The sequence below is a fragment of the Barbus barbus genome (assembly GCF_936440315.1).
Source record: "Barbus barbus genome assembly, chromosome: 15".
NCBI classification, from domain to species: domain Eukaryota; kingdom Metazoa; phylum Chordata; class Actinopteri; order Cypriniformes; family Cyprinidae; genus Barbus; species Barbus barbus.
In genome coordinates this window covers 6,563,371-6,586,405 of record NC_136743.1, presented here as the reverse complement: position 1 = coordinate 6,586,405, position 23,035 = coordinate 6,563,371, and the positions used below count along the sequence as shown (strand labels likewise).

At 36.1% G+C, this 23,035-nt stretch overlaps 2 protein-coding genes across 4 annotated transcripts; both read left to right on the top strand.

The window, feature by feature from the left end:
• Window positions 1-5: 5 nt before the first annotated feature.
• Window positions 6-18,532, top strand: wdr47a (WD repeat domain 47a). Of its 2 annotated transcripts, none has more exons than XM_079435029.1 (15): window positions 6-146; window positions 1,448-1,614; window positions 3,579-3,662; window positions 3,838-3,922; window positions 4,617-5,407; window positions 7,049-7,166; window positions 8,557-8,738; window positions 11,779-11,964; window positions 12,179-12,239; window positions 13,152-13,309; window positions 13,761-13,930; window positions 14,232-14,402; window positions 14,503-14,634; window positions 15,383-15,601; window positions 17,213-18,532. In XM_079435029.1, the coding sequence occupies exons 2-15, from the start codon at window positions 1,457-1,459 to the stop codon at window positions 17,353-17,355; spliced, it is 2,658 nt and encodes an 885-aa protein (XP_079291155.1). In that variant the 5' UTR covers window positions 6-146; window positions 1,448-1,456; the 3' UTR covers window positions 17,356-18,532. The 2 variants fall into 2 exon arrangements, with proteins under 2 accessions (XP_079291155.1, XP_079291154.1); XM_079435028.1 differs by having other exon boundaries at window positions 11,779-12,021.
• Window positions 18,533-19,538: 1,006 nt separating this feature from the next.
• LOC306881269 (apoptosis-associated speck-like protein containing a CARD) lies at window positions 19,539-21,829 on the top strand. Of its 2 annotated transcripts, none has more exons than XR_013785137.1 (4): window positions 19,539-19,702; window positions 20,441-20,689; window positions 20,788-20,843; window positions 21,098-21,829. XR_013785137.1 is itself a non-coding variant. In XM_079435280.1 (4 exons), exons 1-3 carry the CDS (start codon window positions 20,189-20,191, stop codon window positions 20,832-20,834), a joined length of 309 nt encoding a protein of 102 aa, XP_079291406.1. In that variant the 5' UTR covers window positions 19,794-20,188; the 3' UTR covers window positions 20,835-20,843; window positions 21,098-21,829. The 2 variants fall into 2 exon arrangements, 1 of the variants encoding a protein (XP_079291406.1); XM_079435280.1 differs by lacking the exon at window positions 19,539-19,702 and adding an exon at window positions 19,794-20,201.
• Window positions 21,830-23,035: the final 1,206 nt, after the last annotated feature.

Genomic DNA, 23,035 nt, shown 5'->3' with positions numbered 1-23,035 from the left:
TGCTTGACAACCAGCGAGCGCCAGGGACAACAAGAGCCTCTCTCCCCGAAACACGGAGGAAAAAAACACCAGACAGTGCGTGTCGACACACCCTCGGCGGACCCACACAGGATTTCTGCACTTTGCTTATATGTAGAGATTATCAGGTGAGATTAAAATTGCTCTTCGCGGTGGTTATCGCCGTTGTTTTGAGGATAGGCGAGGCCGGGGAGGCTGCTGCTGCGCCGCCTGGAAGACAAGCACTCTGCCCCCGCAGCTTCAGAATATGTCTGCGGTGCACATGGGTGAATGTCCGCTCTCACTGGTGCCTGATGGGATGTGGCTAATTTAGGATATAATCAGTGTAAGCGGTCAGATAAATGCATTGCAACGAGCTCTTGCAGGTTCAGCGGCGGGAAAGCATGAAAAAGCAAATCTGCGTTTCCCTTGATTGCACACGTACGTCTGCAAGATGTCTGTTAAAGATCTCCTGATCTGCAATTCATAAGATACTACCAGTGTGCTTGTTGTAGAAATGCATGGGTGAAAATGAATGCATGGTGTATATTTTTCAGATTTCCCTTAATATACTCTCCATTTTTGTATATTAACCATAGTTGTGTATCATTCTCGAAGGAATAATATTGTTGTATAATACCTAATAGTAATAAATAATTTTCTCCTTTATATAGTACTAATTCCTTTACATATCAGGAATAAAGTCTATGTTTAAAAATCTAAGTGGTATTTTAAATGATTTTAAATGTTAAGTGCATGTGATTGGATCTGATAGTGTTGAGGAAAAGGTGGTTTTAGTTTTGGTATAATGTCAGGTCACCTCCTCCCATGCTTTTGTGTTTACATTAGCATTTTCTGGTATGTTGACTTTTCTTTGTCATGACATTGGTTTGGTATTTTAATTAGACAGTTCAGGTTGTTACTTTTTCCACTTAGTCTTCAAGCACTACAGTGTTTTATAGCTACATTGCAGGGCTTTATAAACTGAAATAATAAATAATAATTATTGGTAACACTTTACAATAAGGTCCCTTTTGTTACAGTGTCTTAACGTTAGGTAATAAAAATGCAACTGTACATAATACAACATTTGATTTCAATAATGTATTAGTAAATGTTGAAATGTTAAGTAATGCAAATGTTGACGTGTTAAATAATGTAGTTATCTAATGTTGAACCAGGACTGCCATCAGAGGTGGAGAGTTGGAAACATTGTCATAAGTGCTGTGATAAGAGGGGCCCTAAAGTCCTATATTTTATAGCCTAGCCTAGTCTTTAGATCTGGGGAGGAAACATATCAATAAAATTGTTTTGTAAATTCATGTTTTTTAAATTTAGCCTAAGCAATGGCCTGATGACCACTGGTTGATTTAGTAAGAATATATTATAGCAGTTTATAGATAAAGCATTTCTAAATGATGCATTCATTCTCTCATTCTCTCTGTGAAAGCTTGCCACCATGACGGCTGAGGAGATCATAAATGTAAAGGAAGTGGAGATCATCAAGGTGATGCTGGACTTCCTGAGCTCCCGCAAGCTGCACATTAGCATGCTAGCCCTGGAGAAGGAGAGCGGGGTCATCAACGGCCTGTACTCAGATGACATGCTGTTCCTCAGGTTTGATCCATCAACACATTATCCTCAGGCTGAATTTAAATCAAAATTAAAAACGTAATGTGGCGGGATTATGAGCCAATCATATAATGCAGGAGCCATCAACCTTTTGGTCATGAAGTGCCATTTTAAATTTTTCAGGTTAAACACTGTGTGTGTAGTTCTGATAAGGCAAATTCAGAGTTTTATCACAATGTTAAACTTACTGAACTTACAGTAGGTGTAGTATGTTTTATATTGCTGATTACTGTCTCTGATGTACAACCCGAATTCCAGAAATGTTGGGATGTTTTTTAAATTTGAATAAAATGAAAACTAAAAGACTTTCAAATCACATGAGCCAATATTTTATTCACAATAGAACATAGATAACATAACAAATGTTTAAACAGAAATTTTACACTTTTATCCACTAAATGAGCTCATTTCAAATTTGATGCCTGCTACAGGTCTCAAAAAAGTTGGCACGGGGGAAACAAAGGGCTGAAAAGGCAAGACATTTTGAAGAGATTCAGCTGGGAGAACATCTAGCAACTAAGTAAGTTAATTGACATCAGGTCTGTAACATGAATAGCTATAAAAGGGATGTCTTAGAGAGGCAGAGTCTCTCAGAAGTAAAGATGGTCAGAGGCTCTCCAATCTGTGAAAGACTGCGTAAAAAGATTGTGGAATACTTTAAAAACAACGTTCCTCAATGTCAAATTGCAAAGGCGTTGCCAATCTCATTATCTACAGTGCATAACATCATCAAAAGTTCCACAGAAACGGGAGAAATCTCTGTGCGTAAGGGACATGGCCGAAGACCGTTGTTGGATGCCCATGGTCTTCGGGCCCTCAGACAACACTGCATCACTCATCGGCATGATTCTGTCATTGACATTACTAAATGTGCCCAGAAACCACTGTCGGTAAACACAATCCGCCGTGCCATCTGCAGATGCCAATTAAAGCTCTATCATGCAAAAAGGAAGCCATATGTGAACATAGTCCAGAAGTACCGTCATGTCCTGTGGGCCAAGGCTCATTTAAAATGGACTGTTTCAAAGTGGAAAAGTGTTCTATGGTCAGACGAGTCCAAATTTGATATTCTTGTTGGAAATCATGGACGCCGTGTCCTCTGGGCTAAAGAGAAGGGCGTTTCCTTCCAGCGTGTTATCAGCGTACAGTTCAAAAGCTAGCATCTCTGATGGTATGGGGGTGCATAAGTGCATACGGTATGGGCAGCTTGCATGTTTTGGAAGGCACTATGAATGCTGAAAGGTATATAAAGGTTTTAGAGTAACATATGCTCCCCTCCAGACAACGTGTATCTCAGCAGGACAATGCAAAACCACATACTGCAGCTATTACAACAGCATGGCTTCATAGTAGAAGAGTCCGGATGCTGAATTGGCCTGCCTGCAGTCCAGATCTTTCACCTATAGAGAACATTTGGCGCATCATTAAACTAAAAATATGTCAAAAACGACCACGAACTCTTCAGCAGCTGGAAACCTATATCAGGCAAGAATGGGACCAAATTCCAACACCAAAACTTCAGAAACTCATAACCTCGATGCCCGGATGTCTTCAAACTGTTTTGAAAAGAAGAGGAAATGCTACACCATGGTAAACATGCCCCCGTCCCAACTATATTGAGACCTGTAGCAGTCATCAAATTTGAGATGAGCTCATTTTGTGCATAAAATTTTACAATTTCTCAGTTGAAACATTTGTTATGTTATCTATGTCCTATTGTGACTAAAATATTGGCTCATGTAATTTGAAAATCTTTGTTTATTTTAATCAAATTTAAAAAATGTCCCAACATTTCCAGAATTCGGGTTGTACTCTTTGAGTGTAATACAATGTTAATACCAGTCAGATAATGAAATGTTGATTTTGACCTTGTCTAGATTGTTAGTTGTTCCAAGTTTAGACTCTCTTTCTCTCCCTATGTCTCCCTCAACCATTCCTCCCTCCTGCAGGCAACTCATTCTGGATGGACAGTGGGATGAAGTGTTACAGTTTATTCAGCCTCTTGAGTGTCTGGATAAATTTGACAGGAAAAGGTGAGAGATCAGCTCAGAATCTTTCTAGAATGGCATCTTGTGTCTAATAGGAGTTTACTTGCATTTAAATCTGAAGAAAAGAAAATTCCAAATTATTTATATGAATATTTCAGTAAAATGAAACGCTGTTTGTTTAACTTCACGTATATTGCTGTGTCTTTCCATGTCCTCCCAGGTTCCGCTACATTGTTTTGAAACAGAAGTTTCTGGAAGCTTTGTGCGTGAACAACGCCATGTCTGCTGAGGATGAGCCACAACATGTGCGTAACATCAGTGTCATTATTGTATCCTACACAGAAATGTCAGATGAGCTGCCACATGTGATGTTTGATCCATTTTGTTTGTCATTATGTGACATGTTTTTTTGTTTTTTAGTGTACATACTGTAAAAAATGATCAAAAGTGACAGTAAGGACTTCTATATTGTGTCCTAAGCATCAAATCATTATTTTAGATTGATTTCTGAAGGATCATTTGACTCTGAAGAAAAGCAGTGAAATCCTGGATCCTGAAAATTAAATTTTGCATCACAGAAATAAATTACATTTTTCATATTACATATAAATGTATCAGAATAGAAAACAGTTGTTTAAATTACAATAATAATAATTCACATTATTCCTGTTTTGCTGTTTTGATCAAATAAATGCAGTCATGGTGAGCATAAGAGACTTACAAAAACATTTTAAAAAACTGACCAACCCCAAACTTTTATACAGCAGCGTTTAAACAGCCAAACAAGAGATACAATATATTATTTCTTGAATATAGAAGAAGATAAAGAAACATGCATGTAAAGTCAGTTTAGTTTATATGGTTTCTGTTAAGATTATTCTACTGGCATGTTAATCTTGAAAGAGTATCATGGCCAAAAAAAACATAGTAACACCAACTGATTAGAGCTTGTTTGCTAATGGCTCTGGCTTCTCTCTCATTCTGTCTCTCTATGTTCAGTTGGAGCTGACCATGCAAGAGGCTGTGAAGTGTCTCCATGCTCTGGAAGAGTTTTGTCCATCAAAAGATGACTACAGCAAGCTCTGCCTTCTCTTGACGCTGCCTCGCCTCACCAACCATTCTGAGTTCAAGGACTGGAACCCGAGTACAGCACGTGTGCAGTGTTTTGAGGACGCCTGTGGCATGGTGGCGGAGTTTATTCCTGCTGACCGAAAGCTGAGCGAGGCGGGGTTCCGCGCCAGCTCCAATCGTCTATTCCAGCTCCTCATTAAAGGCCTTCTGTACGAATGCTGTGTCGAGTTCTGCCAGAGCAAAGCCACCGGAGAGGAGATCACGGAGAGTGAGATTCTTCTGGGAATAGACATGCTGTGTGGGAACGGCTGCGATGATCTCGACCTGAGCTTGCTTTCTTGGCTGCAGAACCTGTCGCCCAGTGTCTTTTCCTGCGCCTTTGAGCAGAAGTTGCTCAATATCCACGTGGATCGGCTTGTTAAACCCGCCAAGGCCGCTTACGCAGATCTCCTCACTCCACTCATCAGCAAGCTCTCCCCGTACCCTGCTTCGCCTCTTCGGCGCCCACAGTCTGCGGACACCTACATGTCACGCTCTCTGAACCCGGCGCTGGACGGCCTGTCCTACGGTCTCTCTGGCCAAGAGAAGAGAGCAGTGGGAACGGACGGAGGGAAAACTTCACCCATGTCACACTCATTCGCTAATTTTCAACACCTGAACCGCAGTGTGATGATGGAGAATTCAGGATGTCACAGCATCTTCGAGGAGTCACCGGAAAGGTAATCATCACCTGATACACCTGAAATATCTGCATTAGAGTTTGAGATGGCAGACCCTTTTAAAACAAACTCCAGAATACTATAACCTGAACATATTTAATATGATCGGTGGCACCATTTGGATAGTACTATTACAGTGCAAATTAGCAGATTTTTAGAGAATTAGCTGTAATTATTAAAACCACAATGTCTTTAAATAAAACATTTTTTTTATTATTATTTTAATGATTTATTTTACACTACTTGTCAAAGGTTTAGAATAATATTTTTTATATTTTTGAATTTACAATTGGAAATAACTGTAAATATATTTTAAACTTTTATTTATTTCTGTGTTGGCAGAATTTTCATCAGCCATTATTTCAATGTCAGATGATTCTTAAGAAATGATTCTAATATGCTGATTTTCTGCTCAGAAGTTATCAGTTGTTACTGGTGCCGAAATATTAATAATGGTTATTATTATTATAAAAACAGATTTTACTGCTTAATATTATCTTTGAACACCATGATATTCTATTTGATGAATAGAAAGTAAAAAAAAAACAGCATTTATTTTGTAACATTATTACATTATTATGTCTTTACAGTCATCAATGCATCCTCGCTGAATAGAAGCATTTTTTAGCTTTCTTATTTTTGAATGCTAGTGTATCACGGTTTAGAAAAAAACATTAGGCAGCAGAAATGTTTTCAATAAAAAATTTCTTGAGCTGCAAATCAGCATATTAGAATCATTTATGAAGGATAATGTGACACTAATGATTAGACTAGAGAAATGGCTTTGCCATCTAGGAATAAATTACTTTTTAAAAATATATTACAATACAACAGTTATTTTGAATAGTAAAAGTATTTCACAATATTACTGTTTTTACTGGATTTCTGTTAAAACAGTCTATGAGTGAGCACAGGAGTAGGGTGACCAGATGAGATTGGTTGAAATTCGGGACGGGCCGGGGTGGGGGTGGGGGTGGGGGTGGGGGGTAATGAATAATGAATAATAAAGATAATGAATTTCAAACGAAAGTGACTGAACCAATCATGTTTTTATTAATATAAGTAGCCTACATATACATATAATTTTATATAATATAGAAGTAACGTTAGGCTATTTTTATACTTCAAACTGAAGTTAATGAACCAAAAAAAAAAAAAACAAGATGCTGCAGCCAATGAGCAGCCGGCGGGGGCTGGTTGCCAGGCTGCAGGATGACTCAACCTCGCTCCACGGACAGTTTTTTATGTTTTATCAGACAATAACTATTTAAGATTTTGCTTCAGTATAATTTTCGGGACAATTAGAGCGGGATTCGGTGTTCGGGACAGCAGCTTAGATTTCGGGACTGTCCCGAATTTTTCGGGACGTCTGGTCACCCTACACAGGAGACTTATTTCAAAAACAATTTTTAAACATTTTAATTATTCCAAACATTTGAAGGTAGTTCATATGTCTTGTTATTTGTTGCATTGTGTTATTGTTTAAAACATCTTGTGACAATATGCCACTGTGCATTGCATATTCAATTCTGAGATGGGTGTGGCAGAGCAGAATGACTTGAAAGCACAATCTGTTCAGAACAAAATAATTACAAAGGTGAGGTGTGTGTCTAAAGTAATGTGGACTCTCTGGTCTTGCAGCTCCAGAACTGAAACTCCATCTGATAAAATGATGAGCTCACCCGGTCCTCAAAACTCTCGCCCGGTCTCTGCCCCGGGTCAGGATGCCCCAGCCCCTGGTTCTGCTGAGGAGAATGAGGTACTTTGCTGGTCTATGAATCCATTGATATTTCCTGAACATTAGATCAAGCACTCAATACGTTTCTGTTAATTATGTTCTTAATTTTAATTGAACAGTATTAAAATAAACACCAGTAAACGACACCCCTAATAAATTGTTCACTAAATTTAAGTAAAAAAAAAAACTTTAAAAAGTTATGCCAAACAATTAATATTTCAATTTAGCATTCAAGATCATTTTTAGTGTCATTCTGATTAATTTATGTCTGCTGTTTTACAGCATGCTTTGTAATTATATGTCTGAGCAGTAGAAGTTTGCATGTTGCATGCTTCCGGTTTATCACTGCATAGTTGCAGAGGCTTAGATTGTCTGTCGCCAAGCTACAGTTTAGGCATGTGTTTGTGGGGGAATGTCACTAGAAACATTCTAGAATGTTGATCGATAAATTCACATTCTTTTTGCGTGAAGAGTTTTAGTATGTTGACCTTTACAGATTTCTCATGTTTGAAGGGCTCTAGAATGTTGACTGTCAGAGGTTGTGGTGAAAAGAGTTCTAGAATATTCACCATTAGTGGCTTTTGTGAGTAGAGTTCTGGAATGCTGACATTTAGTCTGTTAGAAGTTTAAAAAGTTATAGAGCAGCGTTATTTAGTATCATTAGATGCTTTTGTAATTTGTATTCATATTTATATTTTCTTTTCAAATTTTACTTTTAGTTAAAGTTTTATTTTTGTTTTATTTTAGCATTTTTATCATTTTATAAGATTTTAGTTTTTTTTAAATATGTCTATATACTTTAGTAAATCAAGTTCATGTAAATGAGATGTATTGCCTTGGGGACTAGTTAAAATAAAGTAAATGTAATTTTTATATATATATCCATATCCATATTCTGTGGTCTAAATATTGTTTAAGGCTTGCTAAAATTATTTGGTAAATTATTATAACAAATTAAACATCAGCTACTTGTATTTCAACACTTTAACACTGTATTTGAATGTAATAGGCAAATTAATATTTTAGCCTACATATACTTTGATATTTCATCCAAATGCTTTGGATATTTTTAAAGAAATATGAGGTTTGTTGTTAGATGTGTTGATATCTCGGATTACAGAAAGTTGATTGCAGAGGCTCTGAGCTCTGTGACAAAATTACACAGTTTCCTGTCTGGGTTTTTAATCTCTGTTAGTAATCACTGTAGAGCTATGACCACTGCACAAGACCAGAAAGTGACTCCCCTTCAGTGTTTGTCTACCAAAGCGTTTTTAGCCAGCTGGAAATACTAGGCATTTTTCTGAAAACGCCCATTTGTGGGCGCTATAGAATGCTTTGGTGGCACAGCGTTTAGCATACCTATTTCTCATTTACATCTCAGCACATCCTTGTCTCCTCTGTTTCTATATAGTTGCGGGACTCCACAGAGCAGTTTCAGGAATTTTACCGGCAGCGTTTGCGTGTGCAGCAACATCTGGAACAGAAGCAGCAGCAGCGGGAACTATACCAGCAGATGCTGCGAGAGGGCGGAGTCCAGCAGCACGAGGCCCCGCCCACCGCCAAGCACAACCTCACAGAGACCTTCCTTACCAGGTCAGCCGAACTCCACGTCACCACTAACATCACATACAAAGGTCAGCATTTGTTCTAGAGCTGCACTGATGTGCATCACACCAGCTGAAGTTTACAAACACAAAGACACAAGGTGAAATCTGATGCTGCTAAAAGCAAAAGGGAAGGATGCAGAGAAAAAGGCAAGGCAGGTTGAATATCAAATGAAAGGCTAATGAGATGTAGATGAGAATGACCTCAGGGTTTTACAGATGGTACAGCGAGCTGCCAGGGAACTCTAAGTGGGTGGAGAATTCCCTAAGGAAAACAAACACATATACACACACATGCTCATATTTTACATTTGCCTACTTTCGACTCCCATTTACATAGTGTTCTATTTATTACCAAGCAGGGTATTAGCTTGCATTCATGCTTCCCAAAACAAATCTCTTTCAGTCTGACAAGTAGGCTTTTTTTTTTTTTTTATAATACCTGAAATTAATATTTTTTATCAAATATATACAATATACAGTGGAGTAGTGTATAGATAGTCTGTGGAGTATATATATATATATATATATATATAGAGAGAGAGAGAGAGAGAGAGAGAGAGAACTATACCGTATTATAAATATAACAATTTGAACATTTATTTGGTTTGTCTTCTTTTGCTTTAAAGACAGCACTCGATATGATGTTAAAGCTTTACGAAATCCTATAACTTTCTAGATCCAGATTCAAGTTATATTTTAAATCTTGTGCTTTTAGTGTGGATTTTTGAACCCTGCTGTCCTTATAATATTTTGTGAGTTATTAGTGGACTTTCTTTTTGCCGGGTTTTCATCTCACTCGATGGATCTTGAATCACAGGCATGTGTGTTTCTTTCTGTGCGTCAATAAATAATGGAAAGAGATGAGAGATTCATCAAGATTAAGGAGAGGTTAAAGCCTAAACATAATGATTTAGATTATATAAAAAAAAAGGTTTTATATAATCGGTCCCTCTTTACAAAACAGACTCCAAATGTGTCAGTAATCCTCTCTGAAAATCTGCAGATTTTTTGGGAGTATATTTATTGTTGTTGTGTGTCACTCAAATGATTTTTTCCCCCCTACCCCTTACAAGAAAGTTAGTTTATTTAATGTTGCAAACACTGAAATCTGAGAATCACTGAACTCATTTTAGGACCCTCTTCTCTTGTTCGGTTTTGCTGTGGTTACGTTGCATTTGTAAAACAGAATCATAACAAAGGGAGGTTTTGGAACCATGCTGTGCTGTTCCTCTGGTGATGTCATCATTAAGGCCACAGCCATAAATAATGCAGCGTGTCAGAGGGGAAGGGAGGGCAGAAGAAACACTTATTGTTCTGTCAACAGAAGCCTTGCTGGCAGTGAAGACAAGTTTGGGAGTTTACTATAATGCTACAGAAATTAAATTTAAAATGGATTAAAAACTAATAAAAATGTGTGGCCTGTGTGTTCTGGCCTTATGTCACCGGCTTCAGGGGATTTTCAGGGGGAACCCCCCTTGACCACTGGGAAACGACCAGTAGTGGTGATGATGGGTGGTGTTTGGCAGAGATTAAGATGAATATCAAATGAAAGGCTAATGAGATGAATCTCAGGCCTCTACAGATGGTGCCGCGAGCAGCTATGAACCTTAAAGTGGGTGAAGAAATCCCCAAAGAAAACACAAATACATTTTATAAGCTATATGCACTTTGATGTGTGTGTGTGTAATGAAAAAAAGTCTTTCATAAGTCCAGGGGCACAGGCCCCCCCATCAAAAAAGCCCTGACAAACAGTAGAAGGCTTCTGCAAGTATTATTTCCTACATTGGATTGTTGCCAAATATCCACTTAATCCAGTGCTCTTTTTGTTTTCTATTAGGGATGTCAACGATTAATCGATGATTAATTAATTGTCTAAAAGAGATGCAATTGGTTAAAGCTATTGATGGTCGATTAAGTATTTTAATTTGGGGGGTGCGTGCGGCTCTTGCACAAAACACGTGCAAGCAGCTGTGAGTGACGGGGCTGGATCTTTTGCGAAAACGATTCGCTAATGTACAAATTACGCTTTTAATGTGATCCAAACTTTAAAAGTACATTTAAATAGGGGCAATACAAAGTCAATTAACATGGAAAGCAATAGAAATTTAGTAACTAAGTTATGTTTCATTATAATTTTCCCAGATAATTGTTTCATATCGGCTCTGTGCTTTGACAGGGCTGTGCATGGGACACGAGCAGGACAGAGCCTATCTCTTTTCTCACATCTTCATGTTTTCTCTCAATATTCCAAAGCAAATTACACCGTTTGTAAATGGTCAGAAATAATATATACCACTGCAATAGACATATTAAGGTTAATGATTAATCAATTAATTGATCATTCATTTAAATGACTTTCAATCGTGGCAATGATTGAAAATTGACATCCCTATTTTCTATCTTACAAAATATCCTATCACAGTGTGTGAGTGAACACGTGAAAAATGATTCTATTTATTACTAGAATAAAAATGAATTTTATAATCTAGCTCAAAGTTAGTCCCATTTAACCAGAAATGTAACTTTTAGTATTCATGTTTGCAGTTTTTGCATTCATGTTCATGTTGCAGTTTTTATTCTGGTCACTCCAGAAAGCGACTGTATGAGCAACATGTAAAATTACTTGTGTACATACATGTTTCTTTATAGTATACTTGTTACAAGTGTTTCAGATTAAACCCTCGAATAAAAAAGGTCCACAGAACACTGACAAAGTGTATATAAATATTGCAATATACAGTTTTATGGCTGGTAAGAAACGTTTATGGCTGGCAAAGTTTCACTCATTAGGTTTGAAAACTTTTAAAAAATCAGCAAAAATAATGTAACGTGGTTACTCTCTTGCAGAATCTCCATAAAGCCAAACTGATTTTTTTATTTCAATTTAAATTCAAAATTAGATTTAAGTTTAATTCGTATTTTTAGGTTTTGAGAAAGCTCCTGGTTTGTGTTGTGTGTGTGGTATACATCACATGGTCTGAACAATCAGTGAACCAAGCTTCATGTTTTTGTGTGTATGTGTGCAGGTCTATTCAAAGACTGGAGGAACTAAATGTGGGAATGGATGATTTGGGAGAAGAGGTGCAGGCTCTCTCTCAGCAGTGCAATGGAGGCAGTAATAACAACAGTGTAGCGAGAGACGCTTCAGCCACACCACAGGCACAGGAAGGGTGTGGAGGAGCCAGCGATCTGGTCACCAGCTCTCCTCAGAGGTCAGTAGGTCAAGCAGCCGTCCCTCCACCCAGCCAGTCTCCTGTACTGTCCCAGAGGTGAGAGTCACACTCAATCATTTCTGTGCATCCATTATGTAAGATTGTTTTGGGAGCTTTTTGTCATATCATGTTCCAATATGTTTGCTTTTAATGTTTTTTAATTACTGTTTGGGTTCTCAAGGGGGGTTTAAAAAGAGTTTGTTTTCTCCTGCAGTGCCCAGAGAGACAAAACTGGACACAATGACAGTAGTTTGACCCGCTCTAAAGGCCCAGAGGTACAGCTCCCCGTACAGCTCAACATAATAAATCAAATAAAGCCGACTATATCTATTTGATATGCAAATTTCTAAAGCCACTAAGTTATCAGCATGATCAGTTTCTGAAAAATCTGTTGCAGACAATCTACTAGCCTACATGCCTTCTGTCATCTGATTGATAGTTTATACATTTTAGCAAGTAAAAGGTAGGTTTTAGGTATAATTCTTCTAAAGTATAATATAATATTATTCTAAACACACGCCCTTCTGGTTATGGTACACACACATTTTTTGTGTATGTGTAATTTATTATGATTTTTCAAAATATAAATAGTTTATATAGTCATTTTTAGAAAAACCTTGGTAAATTTTGCGTATCAAATATGATCCATCAGACTTTGAGGAATGTTTATTTGTACATCGTTTAATCATCACTGTTTTACCCCACAATAAAAACCAGGGAGCTTTGATTATAAAGCATTTAAATGTAAAAAAATCTATCTTTCAATCTTTTCAAAACATATTATTTTTTTGAGATATAGAGGGATAATACTTTTTAAAATATATGCTTTTTTTTAATGAAGATCTCATTGATTTACAAGCTGTCAGAATTTTATCTGAAACTGCACCAAATTGCATATTTTTGTAAAAAAAAAATTTTTCACTCCTCAAAAATCTTTTATAATAAACTCGTTTCATACTGAATGAGCCAGTTTTATTTCATATGTCAGGTTAAACGGTTAACATTCACTGAATAACACATTCTCCTTCTGTCTCTGTCTAAAGACTTTAGTGTTGGTTTAATTACAGCTCTTGAAACTTCTCAGATCAAACACAGATTAGGGATTGTTCTGGATTTGGGATTAATATATCGCCTAATCTTCAAATGAATTCTTGCAGACAGAATGTGTTTATATGTGTGTGTTGCAGAAAGATGAGTCAAAAGCCAAGTTTGTGATGGTCAACAGCCTGGAGGATACGCAGGCGGTCCGGGCCGTGGCCTTCCACCCCACAGGGACATTATACGCAGTCGGCTCCAACTCTAAGATGCTGCGTGTGTGTGCCTATCCTGACACGCTGGACACGAGGTCAGCGGCCCACACGCTACATTAAAACCCATTTCAATGATCAGTGCCTGAATTCCTCATTTTAGCCATACAGCTGTGATTATAAGCACTAGAAAATGAAAACCACTATGAAGTGTTTGAATTCTCTGCTATTAGAAAACATTAATACATATTCCTGTTCTTACTGTGAATGATTTATCAGTTCATGTTATTCCAGTTATTCCACAAAAAATATTTTTCTTTGTAATGTTTCTTTAAAATTTTACTTGCTAATTCTAAACCTGTGAATTTATTTCTTCTTTGGAACACAAAGAAGATATTTTGAAAAAATCAGTCATTCAGTTTTGGAACAACATGAGGGCTAGTAAATGATGACAGAATTTTCCTTTTTGGGTGAACTGCTCTGTTAATTCATAGAGAATCAGAATCTTTCAGTTGACATACTGTAGTTGTTTTGTTGTTTCTTTTTTAGTGGTTCGGGCACAAGTAAACCTCCTGTAATCCGCTTCAAGAGGAACAAGCATCACAAAGGCTCTATATATTGTGTAGCTTGGAGCCCATGCGGACAGCTGCTGGCCACTGGCTCCAATGACAAATATGTCAAAGTGCTGCCCTTCAACCCTGAAACCTGCGATGCTACAGGTGATTGCAAACAGATATTCATGAATCATGAAATTAGTGTCATGAATGCAAGCCACTACAGGCTTTTTTGTCATGCACTGGCCAATTTTAAGATTTTAGATTTCTTCACAGATTTCTGTGCTGGAAAATATTGAATGGAAATGCAAATTAGTGCATATTTAATTAGATAATGTCATATTTAAGAAAATATTTCAGAAAACTTAATGTAATCAGTCAGCTGGGGTAGAATGGTGATATCTGTTAGTTACATGTTGACTTGTGCTTTATATATTTAAATCCACTATGACTCTCTCTGCTTCAGGTCCTGATCTGGAGTTCAGTATGCATGATGGGACTATCAGAGATCTGGCGTTTATGGAGGGTCCTGAGAGCGGAGGGGCCATTTTAATCAGTGCAGGAGCCGGAGATTGTAACATCTATACAACTGACTGCCAGAGAGGACAGGGCCTGCACGCGCTGAACGGACACACAGGTACACACACCCCAAAATATATGACTTTATATTTAATACACACACAGAAACTCATAAATATGTTTGTTCCTAATATGATTTGTATGTGTTTTCTCCTCAGGTCATATTCTATCTCTGTACACATGGGGGGGCTGGATGATAGTGTCCGGCTCTCAGGATAAGACGGTGCGTTTCTGGGACCTGCGAGTGCCCAGCTGTGTGAGAGTGGTGGGGACGTCCATCCACGGCACAGGTGGGCTTCACCTGGTTTTTTACCCTTTAGCACTTTGTCTGCTAAAAAAAACATCAGTTTCTGGTGGTAGCTGATTTGAGCTGGTATGACCTGGTTTTTCCAGCAAGGAAACTGTATATCTGACCTGATCTTGCATACTAATGTGCTTTTAATCTGTCATTTTGGTTTTATATTACAGGATTTAAGTCACTTTCAGACCATTTTAGACCATTTCAGACCATTTTCAGTTATTTTAGTATCATTGAGAAAATGTAGGTATTTTGAATCAGATTTTATTTTTACATGTTCTGTTTTAATTTTAATTTTAGTTAAAGATTTAATAATGTTGTTCTGTGTTTTTGTCATTCTTTTAATAACACATTTTATATTTATAAATATTTTATTTTATTATTCTTTTTAAACTAAATGCAAATGAGAAATGTTGCCCTGATTACTAATTGTTCAATGTTTTTTTTTAAACATTTTATTTTATTTTAGTTAGTTTTTTTTTTCAAGTAATTAAAGTTTTTTTGTTGTTGTTGATTTTTCCTATAATGCATTCTAATTGTTCAGCACACAGCGTATGATACTATATTGCGTCTTTACTTCTTTATGCCCCATTCAGAAGTATTGTGAGAAATTTTTGACAAAATAAAATGAATATAAATCTTGTCTCCTGGGTAGCCAGATTTGGTCAGTGTGGCTGTTGAATTGTAATAGTAAGTGTGTGATTGTTCATGTGGTTTATGTTGTGTGTGTGAATTCGCAGGCAGCCCTGTGGCATCGGTGGCAGTGGACCCGAGCGGGCGTCTGCTGGCAACAGGGCAGGAAGACAGCTCCTGTATGCTGTATGACATCAGAGGCGGGCGCATGGTTCAGACGTACCGGCCGCACTCCAGTGATGTCCGATCGGTGCGTTTCTCCCCCGGTGCTCATTACCTGCTCACGGGATCCTACGACAACAAGGTCATCGTCACTGACCTACAAGGTGAGATCTCAGATGACCCTCAGTTTACCCCAAGTGTTAAATTTAATTAAATGTTTCATTGTAGAATTTTTGTGTATTCGTATGGAAGCCCGTTTCCGCCACTGAAAAAAAAAAAAAGTTATTGCAACTTTTTATCTCACAATTCTGCCTTTTTTCACAGTCAGAATTGCAAGATATGAACTCGTAATTCTGAGGGAAAAAAAGTCAGAATTGTACGTTTATATCTCGCAGTTCTGACTTTATTTCTCAGAATTGCGAGTTTATATCTCAGAATTATGACGTTAACTCGCAATTGCGAGTTTATATCACGCAATTCTGAGAAAAAAATGTCAGAATTGTGAGATAAAAAGCTTTTTTGCAATAACTTTTTAATTTAGTGGCAGAAACGGCTTCCATAGTATTTGTCGTGTTTATTAGTTTTTTAAATATAGGCCTATTTAACACACACACACACACGCGCGCGTCCTACAAAATTCCTGCCGGCCCGAGACTCGAACTTGCAACCTTTGGTTTACCAGTCCGACATTCTAACCATTAGGCCACGACCTAATAATGTTTTATTAGGTGCTGGTTTTAACTCTGCGAGAGAACTTTTTTTTATTCAGTTAACTCTTTTGAAGAGATTTTTAAGTTAAGCCAAATTCAGTTTTTAGCAAAAATAAATAGTAAAAACATGATATAATTGAGCCATAATATTTTTTGCCATGAAAATAGCCACAGAAGCTGGAATGGTGGTAAACACAAACATATATTAATTTTAAATATAGATTTTTATTTCAGTTGTATTTCTTTCAGTTAAAGTTTATTTTATTTCAGTGTTTTTTGTTTTTGTTTTTTAAGTTTTAGGTAACCTATCATGACTATTTATTTAACTTTTTTAACTTATTTTTATTTTACATTTAATTTTATTTTACTACATTTGTATGCCTCACATGAAACCAGTGTTATTTTAGTATCATCAATATACTATTATAGTTTTTATTTATTTGTAATAAATTTTTTCATTTTTAGTTAAAGGTTATTTTGTCATTAAGTTTATATAGCTTTCATTGATTTTTACTTACATTTTAGTTTATTTTAGTACATCATGTTACACTAAATGAAAATGAGAAATATATATATATATATATATATATATATATATATATATATATATATATATATATATATATATATATATATATATATATATATATATATATATATATATATATAATTTTTTTTTTTTTTTTTTTTTTTACTTGTTCAACTTTATTATATTTTTATTTATTTTACTTGATTTTTACACCTCTATATAATGCAGACCAAAAAAATGACTGTTTAGAAATTCTTTTTGAATTATTTACATTTTTGCATGGTTACATGGAGGTGATAGAAAGCTTGTAATGGAAAAGAAATGGAAAAATAATGAAACTATTTAGTATTTAAACTGTTTATTTATATATATATAATTGTTTTTTTTCATGTATTCAATGTGTGCCGAAGGGGCAGCACAAAATATTTTATCAGGTTTCTCATAGTCAAGAGAAAATAATAATAATACATTTTGTAAATAACATTTAAAATTTTAAAGTATGTTTTATAGCTTTGGATGATTGTATGTGTCCACAGGTGACCTGACGAAGCAGCTGCCGTTGACCGTTGTGGGAGAGCATGCTGATAAAGTGATCCAGTGCAGGTGGCACACACACCACCTCTCCTTTCTGTCCTCTTCTGCTGACCGCACGGTCACACTCTGGACACAGGCCACGTAGAGCCACTAGAGGGAAACAGCACATGTATATACAGAATGTGTGTGCACTGTGCTTCTGTTTTAAGTCTTGTTTGTTATGAGTGTGTATTTATTTTGTGTTCCTGGAAGTTGGGTTCTTTATCAGTGAATGGCTGAGATAAGTGCAAACCCTTTTTATGTACATACTATCTGATTGACTGCCAGTGTGTCTGATGGCCCTGAGCCATATTGGGATGTGATGCTTTGCTGTAGTGTGCTTGCCTATCTATGTGCTTCCCATTCAGTAACCTTTATCAAACACTGAACCGTCCCTCCACACAGACTCAGTGGTGTCATGTGATCTATACTGTGGCCTTCCTCTCTGTGTGTCCACTCTCCACACATCTGTACTTACCTGTTTGAATCTAGCCTCTGGAAATAGATGCAGTATTCATTAGCTGAGTAATTTCTGATGTATCATTGCAAACCATATGAATGCAACCTGTTTGAGTGAAAGATGTACATGCAGGCCAATGCTTGCCTGTAATATGGACATTATTATTATGACCTGCTGCAAATACTGTATCGAAATTCAGCTGCTTGTTCAAGATCAAAAGCAACGTTAATATAAACTGCCTTTGTAAATGCTGTCAAGTAAGTCTCATTTAAAGTGGTTAATGTCTGAATTGTACTCTTTTTTTGCTTGAAACAGTCTGCAGCCCTTGTGAGTGCCTCTGAATTGATGGCATGATTCAAAGTATTGAATTTTTAAATGTAGACGAAGGGAATCTGTCCTATAAATGTCAGTCTGTACATAGTGCTTAAAACATCAAATGAAATGTTTTGGGTGTTGGCACATAGGTTTGTTAAACGGGTGAAATCGTTTGATACTATGATCTTGCACTTTTTGTGTTTTATTAATATCCACTTCCTGTTTTGTTTCAATAGCACTTTGTTTTTGGGTAGTTTATGTTGTATATTTTCTAATTATGTAGATTTTATTATTTAATCTTAAGTTTTTATTAATTTTAAAACAACGCGAAACTAATGTGATGACACATTTATATGCTGAAGCAGCTCTCATTTGAAGTCATGTAGTGAAATATTGTGTCGTTCCTGTAATCTTGTCTAAATCATATTTGGACATCAGTGATTACAGTAAAGGCTCGTGGGGTAAGTCTGCTGCTGTTGTGTCTGAATAAATAACCCTATTCTCTGCTACGCCTCCTTTCATTTGCATTAAGCACTAGTTGCTCATTTCTTGCTGATTCACTTTTATAGTGAAATATTCACTGGTGTGGTTCATCACATTAACTACCCTTGACAAGCAGAAAGTAAATTTAATAATAATGTTTTCATTTTTCAAACGGTCTGCTGTCAAAAGTTAATCTAAAATGCCTCCGTTTTCTATAATACATGGTAGAAATACAACGTTTATAAATAAGGAACATTCAATGTTATTACTATATTATAAACGCAGACTCTGCATATTTCCATGTTACATTTGAGATATTACACCATACAGTGAATGAAACTCCACCTATGGGCTTCAATAGAAACAAAAATAGTTGTGTGATCTAGACCAAGCAAATAATCCATTCTTATTTTGAAAGTGATACGGTACACTACTAATTAGGGATGTAATGGTATGAAAATTTCTTAGCACGATTATAGTGACCAAAATTATAACAGTTATCAGTATTATCACGGTATTGTTAAAATGTGCTGGAGCTGTTCAAAAAGTACCGAAACATAAATCACTTCACCAAGTTTTATATTTAAAAATCAAACAACAAATAAACTTTTGACTTTTTGTTTGCATAATCACTAAAACAATAACATTAGCAATGATGTTCTGATTTTAAATGACAACTTGACTGACACCAGTTTAATAGCATGTTCAAATATCTAATGTAAATGTTCAAATAAAGCTTTGAAAAAAAATCACAAAAATGTAAACCTCACATTTCAGCCTTTAAATAAAGAAAAGGGTTAAGTCATAATGATAATTGATTAATAAATTATTATATGTATTTTTTCTGCTCCATAAACAATTCTGCATAACTTATCTGAATTGTTTAAATGTGTAGAATTCACATAAGCTTTTTTTTTTTTCATCAACCGGTCTAAATTTACAGCAGGGCATACAAATTCGGTGCGTTTTTGGCCAGAGAGAAACTGCACACAGGCTGAATGTCAATATAAGTCTCTGTAAATGTACTCTCTGACAGCAGGTGGCGCTTTATATGGAAAATCTGAATTACAGCTGTTTCCTGTAAACTCCGTGGACAAAGCAGTATTCCTTAAGAAATCCTTTAGGAATTTCATGGAGCGAAGATGAAAACAAAATGCCATCGAATCGTTTCTGAAGACAGTCAGAACCTTCAGAGGTACATTAATATTATTAATTAATTCATATATTAATTTGGATAATTCCCTTAGAACTCTTTTAAAACCTCCCAGCTTTTCCGCCCTATTTTCACTCAAAACAAAACTACTCTGCGTGCTGTGTGTTACTGAAAACTGTGCTTGATGCTGGACAGTATTTATTTATCGTGAGGTTTTCAAATCGTGGTAATCGAATACAGTTTTAATGATTATTAAAATATGAAACGGTAATACTAACCGTGGGGAATTTTGTCATGATTTATCGTCAAACCGGTAATCGTTACATCCCTACTACTAATATGCAAATGTCTTGAAGCAGCAGTGATGATGGCCTTAATGTACACGTCATACCAAGGCTGTCATTTACATTGAAAATTGCTTTCGTTTTCGTTTTCGCCACGAGAAGTGTGCTACTTCTTTCTTTATGTGAATCCAGTTCGGTTAAACAGGCTAAATTGTACGATTATCAAGGTCTATTATCCGACACGATGAGCAGCATTGGTAAGAGAGAAAAGACTTAAACTCCAATAGTTTGAAGCAAATCTAAATCACTAGTTTGTACGCTTAAATAATTAACCAAGCTATTTAATTTTATAATGATGAGTTACAAAAACTTGAAATATTGTTTTAATGTACAGCCGACAAATAATCGTAAACTGCAATGTATGATATATATATATATATATATATATATATATATATATAGCCTATATAATTCTTTTTGTTTTTGTTATGCCCAGAGGCCCAGTTTGTGGATAAGAACTATGCTGTGCTTGTTCAGAGGGTTACCTCAGTGATGGCAATAGCAGATGAACTAAAAAACAAGAGTATGATACATGAGGAAAAATATGCAGAGATCAGAGCAGAACAAACCAACCAGGGCAAAATGAGAAGGCTGTTTGAAGTGCTTAATGCTGGAGGAGACAGTGTGAAATATGCCTTTTATCATGCTCTGAGAAATCATGAGAAATACCTCCTCAAGGACTTGGGTAAGAGAATCTACAGTTGGTGTTAGTTAAATAAGTTTATAAACTTGAACCTACCTTTATGGGTAGCCTAATGTGACCTGTTGTGTGGCTGATATCAGGTGGTGAGACTATGGATTACATGGATGGCAACCAGAACATCCGGTAAAACTGAATAGTGAGTGAAACCTGTTTTCAGTTGCATGCTATGAAGGCTATGTATTAGAATATCAAACACTGAAATTAAAAAGAAAATGCTGGCAGGCAAAGCAAATTCTCTCTCTGTTTTTTAAAGATTGCTGATATCCCGTCCTTGAGCAAAAACTAATACATTGTTCAGTCAAATATCTATTTTATAGAGGAAAGTTTAAAACACACCAATAAATAACAAATATTAAATACAGTCCTGTAATCTTTCTTTACCAAATGAAGACCCCTGCAACCAAGAAACTGAAGACCCCTGCAACCAAGAAACTGAAGACCCCTGCAACCAAGACATGAAAACAGAAGTCACTTGGAAAATAAGATGCAGCTGAAGATGACAGAATGTAAAAAAATGCTGTTAAAGGAACAGTTCACACAAATTAAAAGGTCATTGTCACCTGTTTTCATTTTGTAGGTGAACAATTTTTAACTTTTTTATGCAGTTAAATTTTTGTATGCAGTTAAAAAACAATAGTTTATACATCATCATCCGTAGTTATTTAGCCAAGTCTTTATATTATAAAATATTTTTTAAAAGAAAGTAAATATTTTATCGCAGTGCTTGCAAATTTCTTGACAACAAATTCCTTGTATGTGTAAACATACTTTGCCAATAAAGCTCATTCTGATTCTGATTCTGATATGTACACCTACTTTTAAAAAACCTTTTGTACACCCACTTTTTAATACATTTACGATTAAACTTAAATCAATAAAAATCATCCACTGACTTGCATCATTCTTGTGAATTGTCATATACTTGCATAAACTTGTGTAATTTAGAGCTGCATTTGTAATGTTGAATGCATTTATACTGTTCATTTTCTTTCATACTGCATTGAAATAATGTGCTTCTCTTTTCACTGGATTCCCATCTCATTGATAAATTGATAGCTTTGTGAATTGGTTTGCACAGTTCATTTTTTAATTTTGTAATTGGCATTAAATTTCTTACCTGGCAAATAAATTAATCTGATTATTCTGGATACTGATATGTCAAAAGATTGCAAGGTGTCTGATGTTACTGTACTTCAGATCTATGCCCAAGGTATGCGCAAGAGCCCATGATTTGAATGGAGCAAAAAACACTTCAGAGAAGACTTTTCCTTTACTTCGAAATTGCATACACTTTTATAGAATATCTTTCTATGAATGATAAGGGAAGTATTTGTGTGCATCTGTCTTCTCACTTTTTTCACTATTATTCATAGTGAAATGGTCTGATAGAGAGGCGTTGGTGTTCTTGGGAACAGGACACTTTATTTCCAGAAGTTCCATACCATTTATTATGCCATCAGGGCTTGCAGACAGCCATGGCTCTGTCAGGCTGACCCTGATACCTGAGTGGGAGACCTGTAGACCTTTTTCTACAAGAAGGCTCCGAGCTATTGCCTCTTTCTCACTCCCATACTTTGTAGCTGCATTCCCCCGAAAGGTAGGAAAGAGATGCTCTCTCATGAATTTATCAGGATTTGTTGTTGCTCGTATACTGGTACACGTTTAGCTGAACTAGCAGTGATCCTTATCTGTCTTGCACTATGCCAAACCTCTGACAAACTCTGATTTTGTGTTTGAATCTCCAATTCAGCTGCCTGGTCCCTATTCAGTTCTATGTATTTGCTGTAAAATGCTTTACATTTACTGCAAGTGAAAGTCTCTCCATGTGGCTGGTGGAGTTCTAAGCTGTCATTGTCATCCCCTTGCACTGATACATTTGCATTGTAGCATTTTTGCAACAGACTGTTTTTTAGTTCAAAGAGTGGTTTTGTGTCTGATGAACTGACTCTCTCCCTGAAGTCATGATGTGTGTCATAGCTTGGTGTAGATGGTAGCCTTTCTCCCTCTCTTGTAGATGAAGCACTATATACATCCTCAGCTTTGTGATGTCTAAATGTTATCTGACTAATTATTTTCTGTTGAAGGTTTTTTCTGGTTCCTGCATTCCATCTACACTGTTCATCAGTGCAAGATAGCCCTGTCATACCACTGGTTACAGCATTTTGCACCTTTAAAAAAAAATCAGTACATAGTTTACTTTATTATTTCACTATTATACATCACTATTAGCACTTTTTAAGAGCTAAATAATTTAGGGAAAAGTAATTAAATTACATTAATTACTTAGTAACTAATTACACCCAACACTGGTCACAACTGAATTCTTGA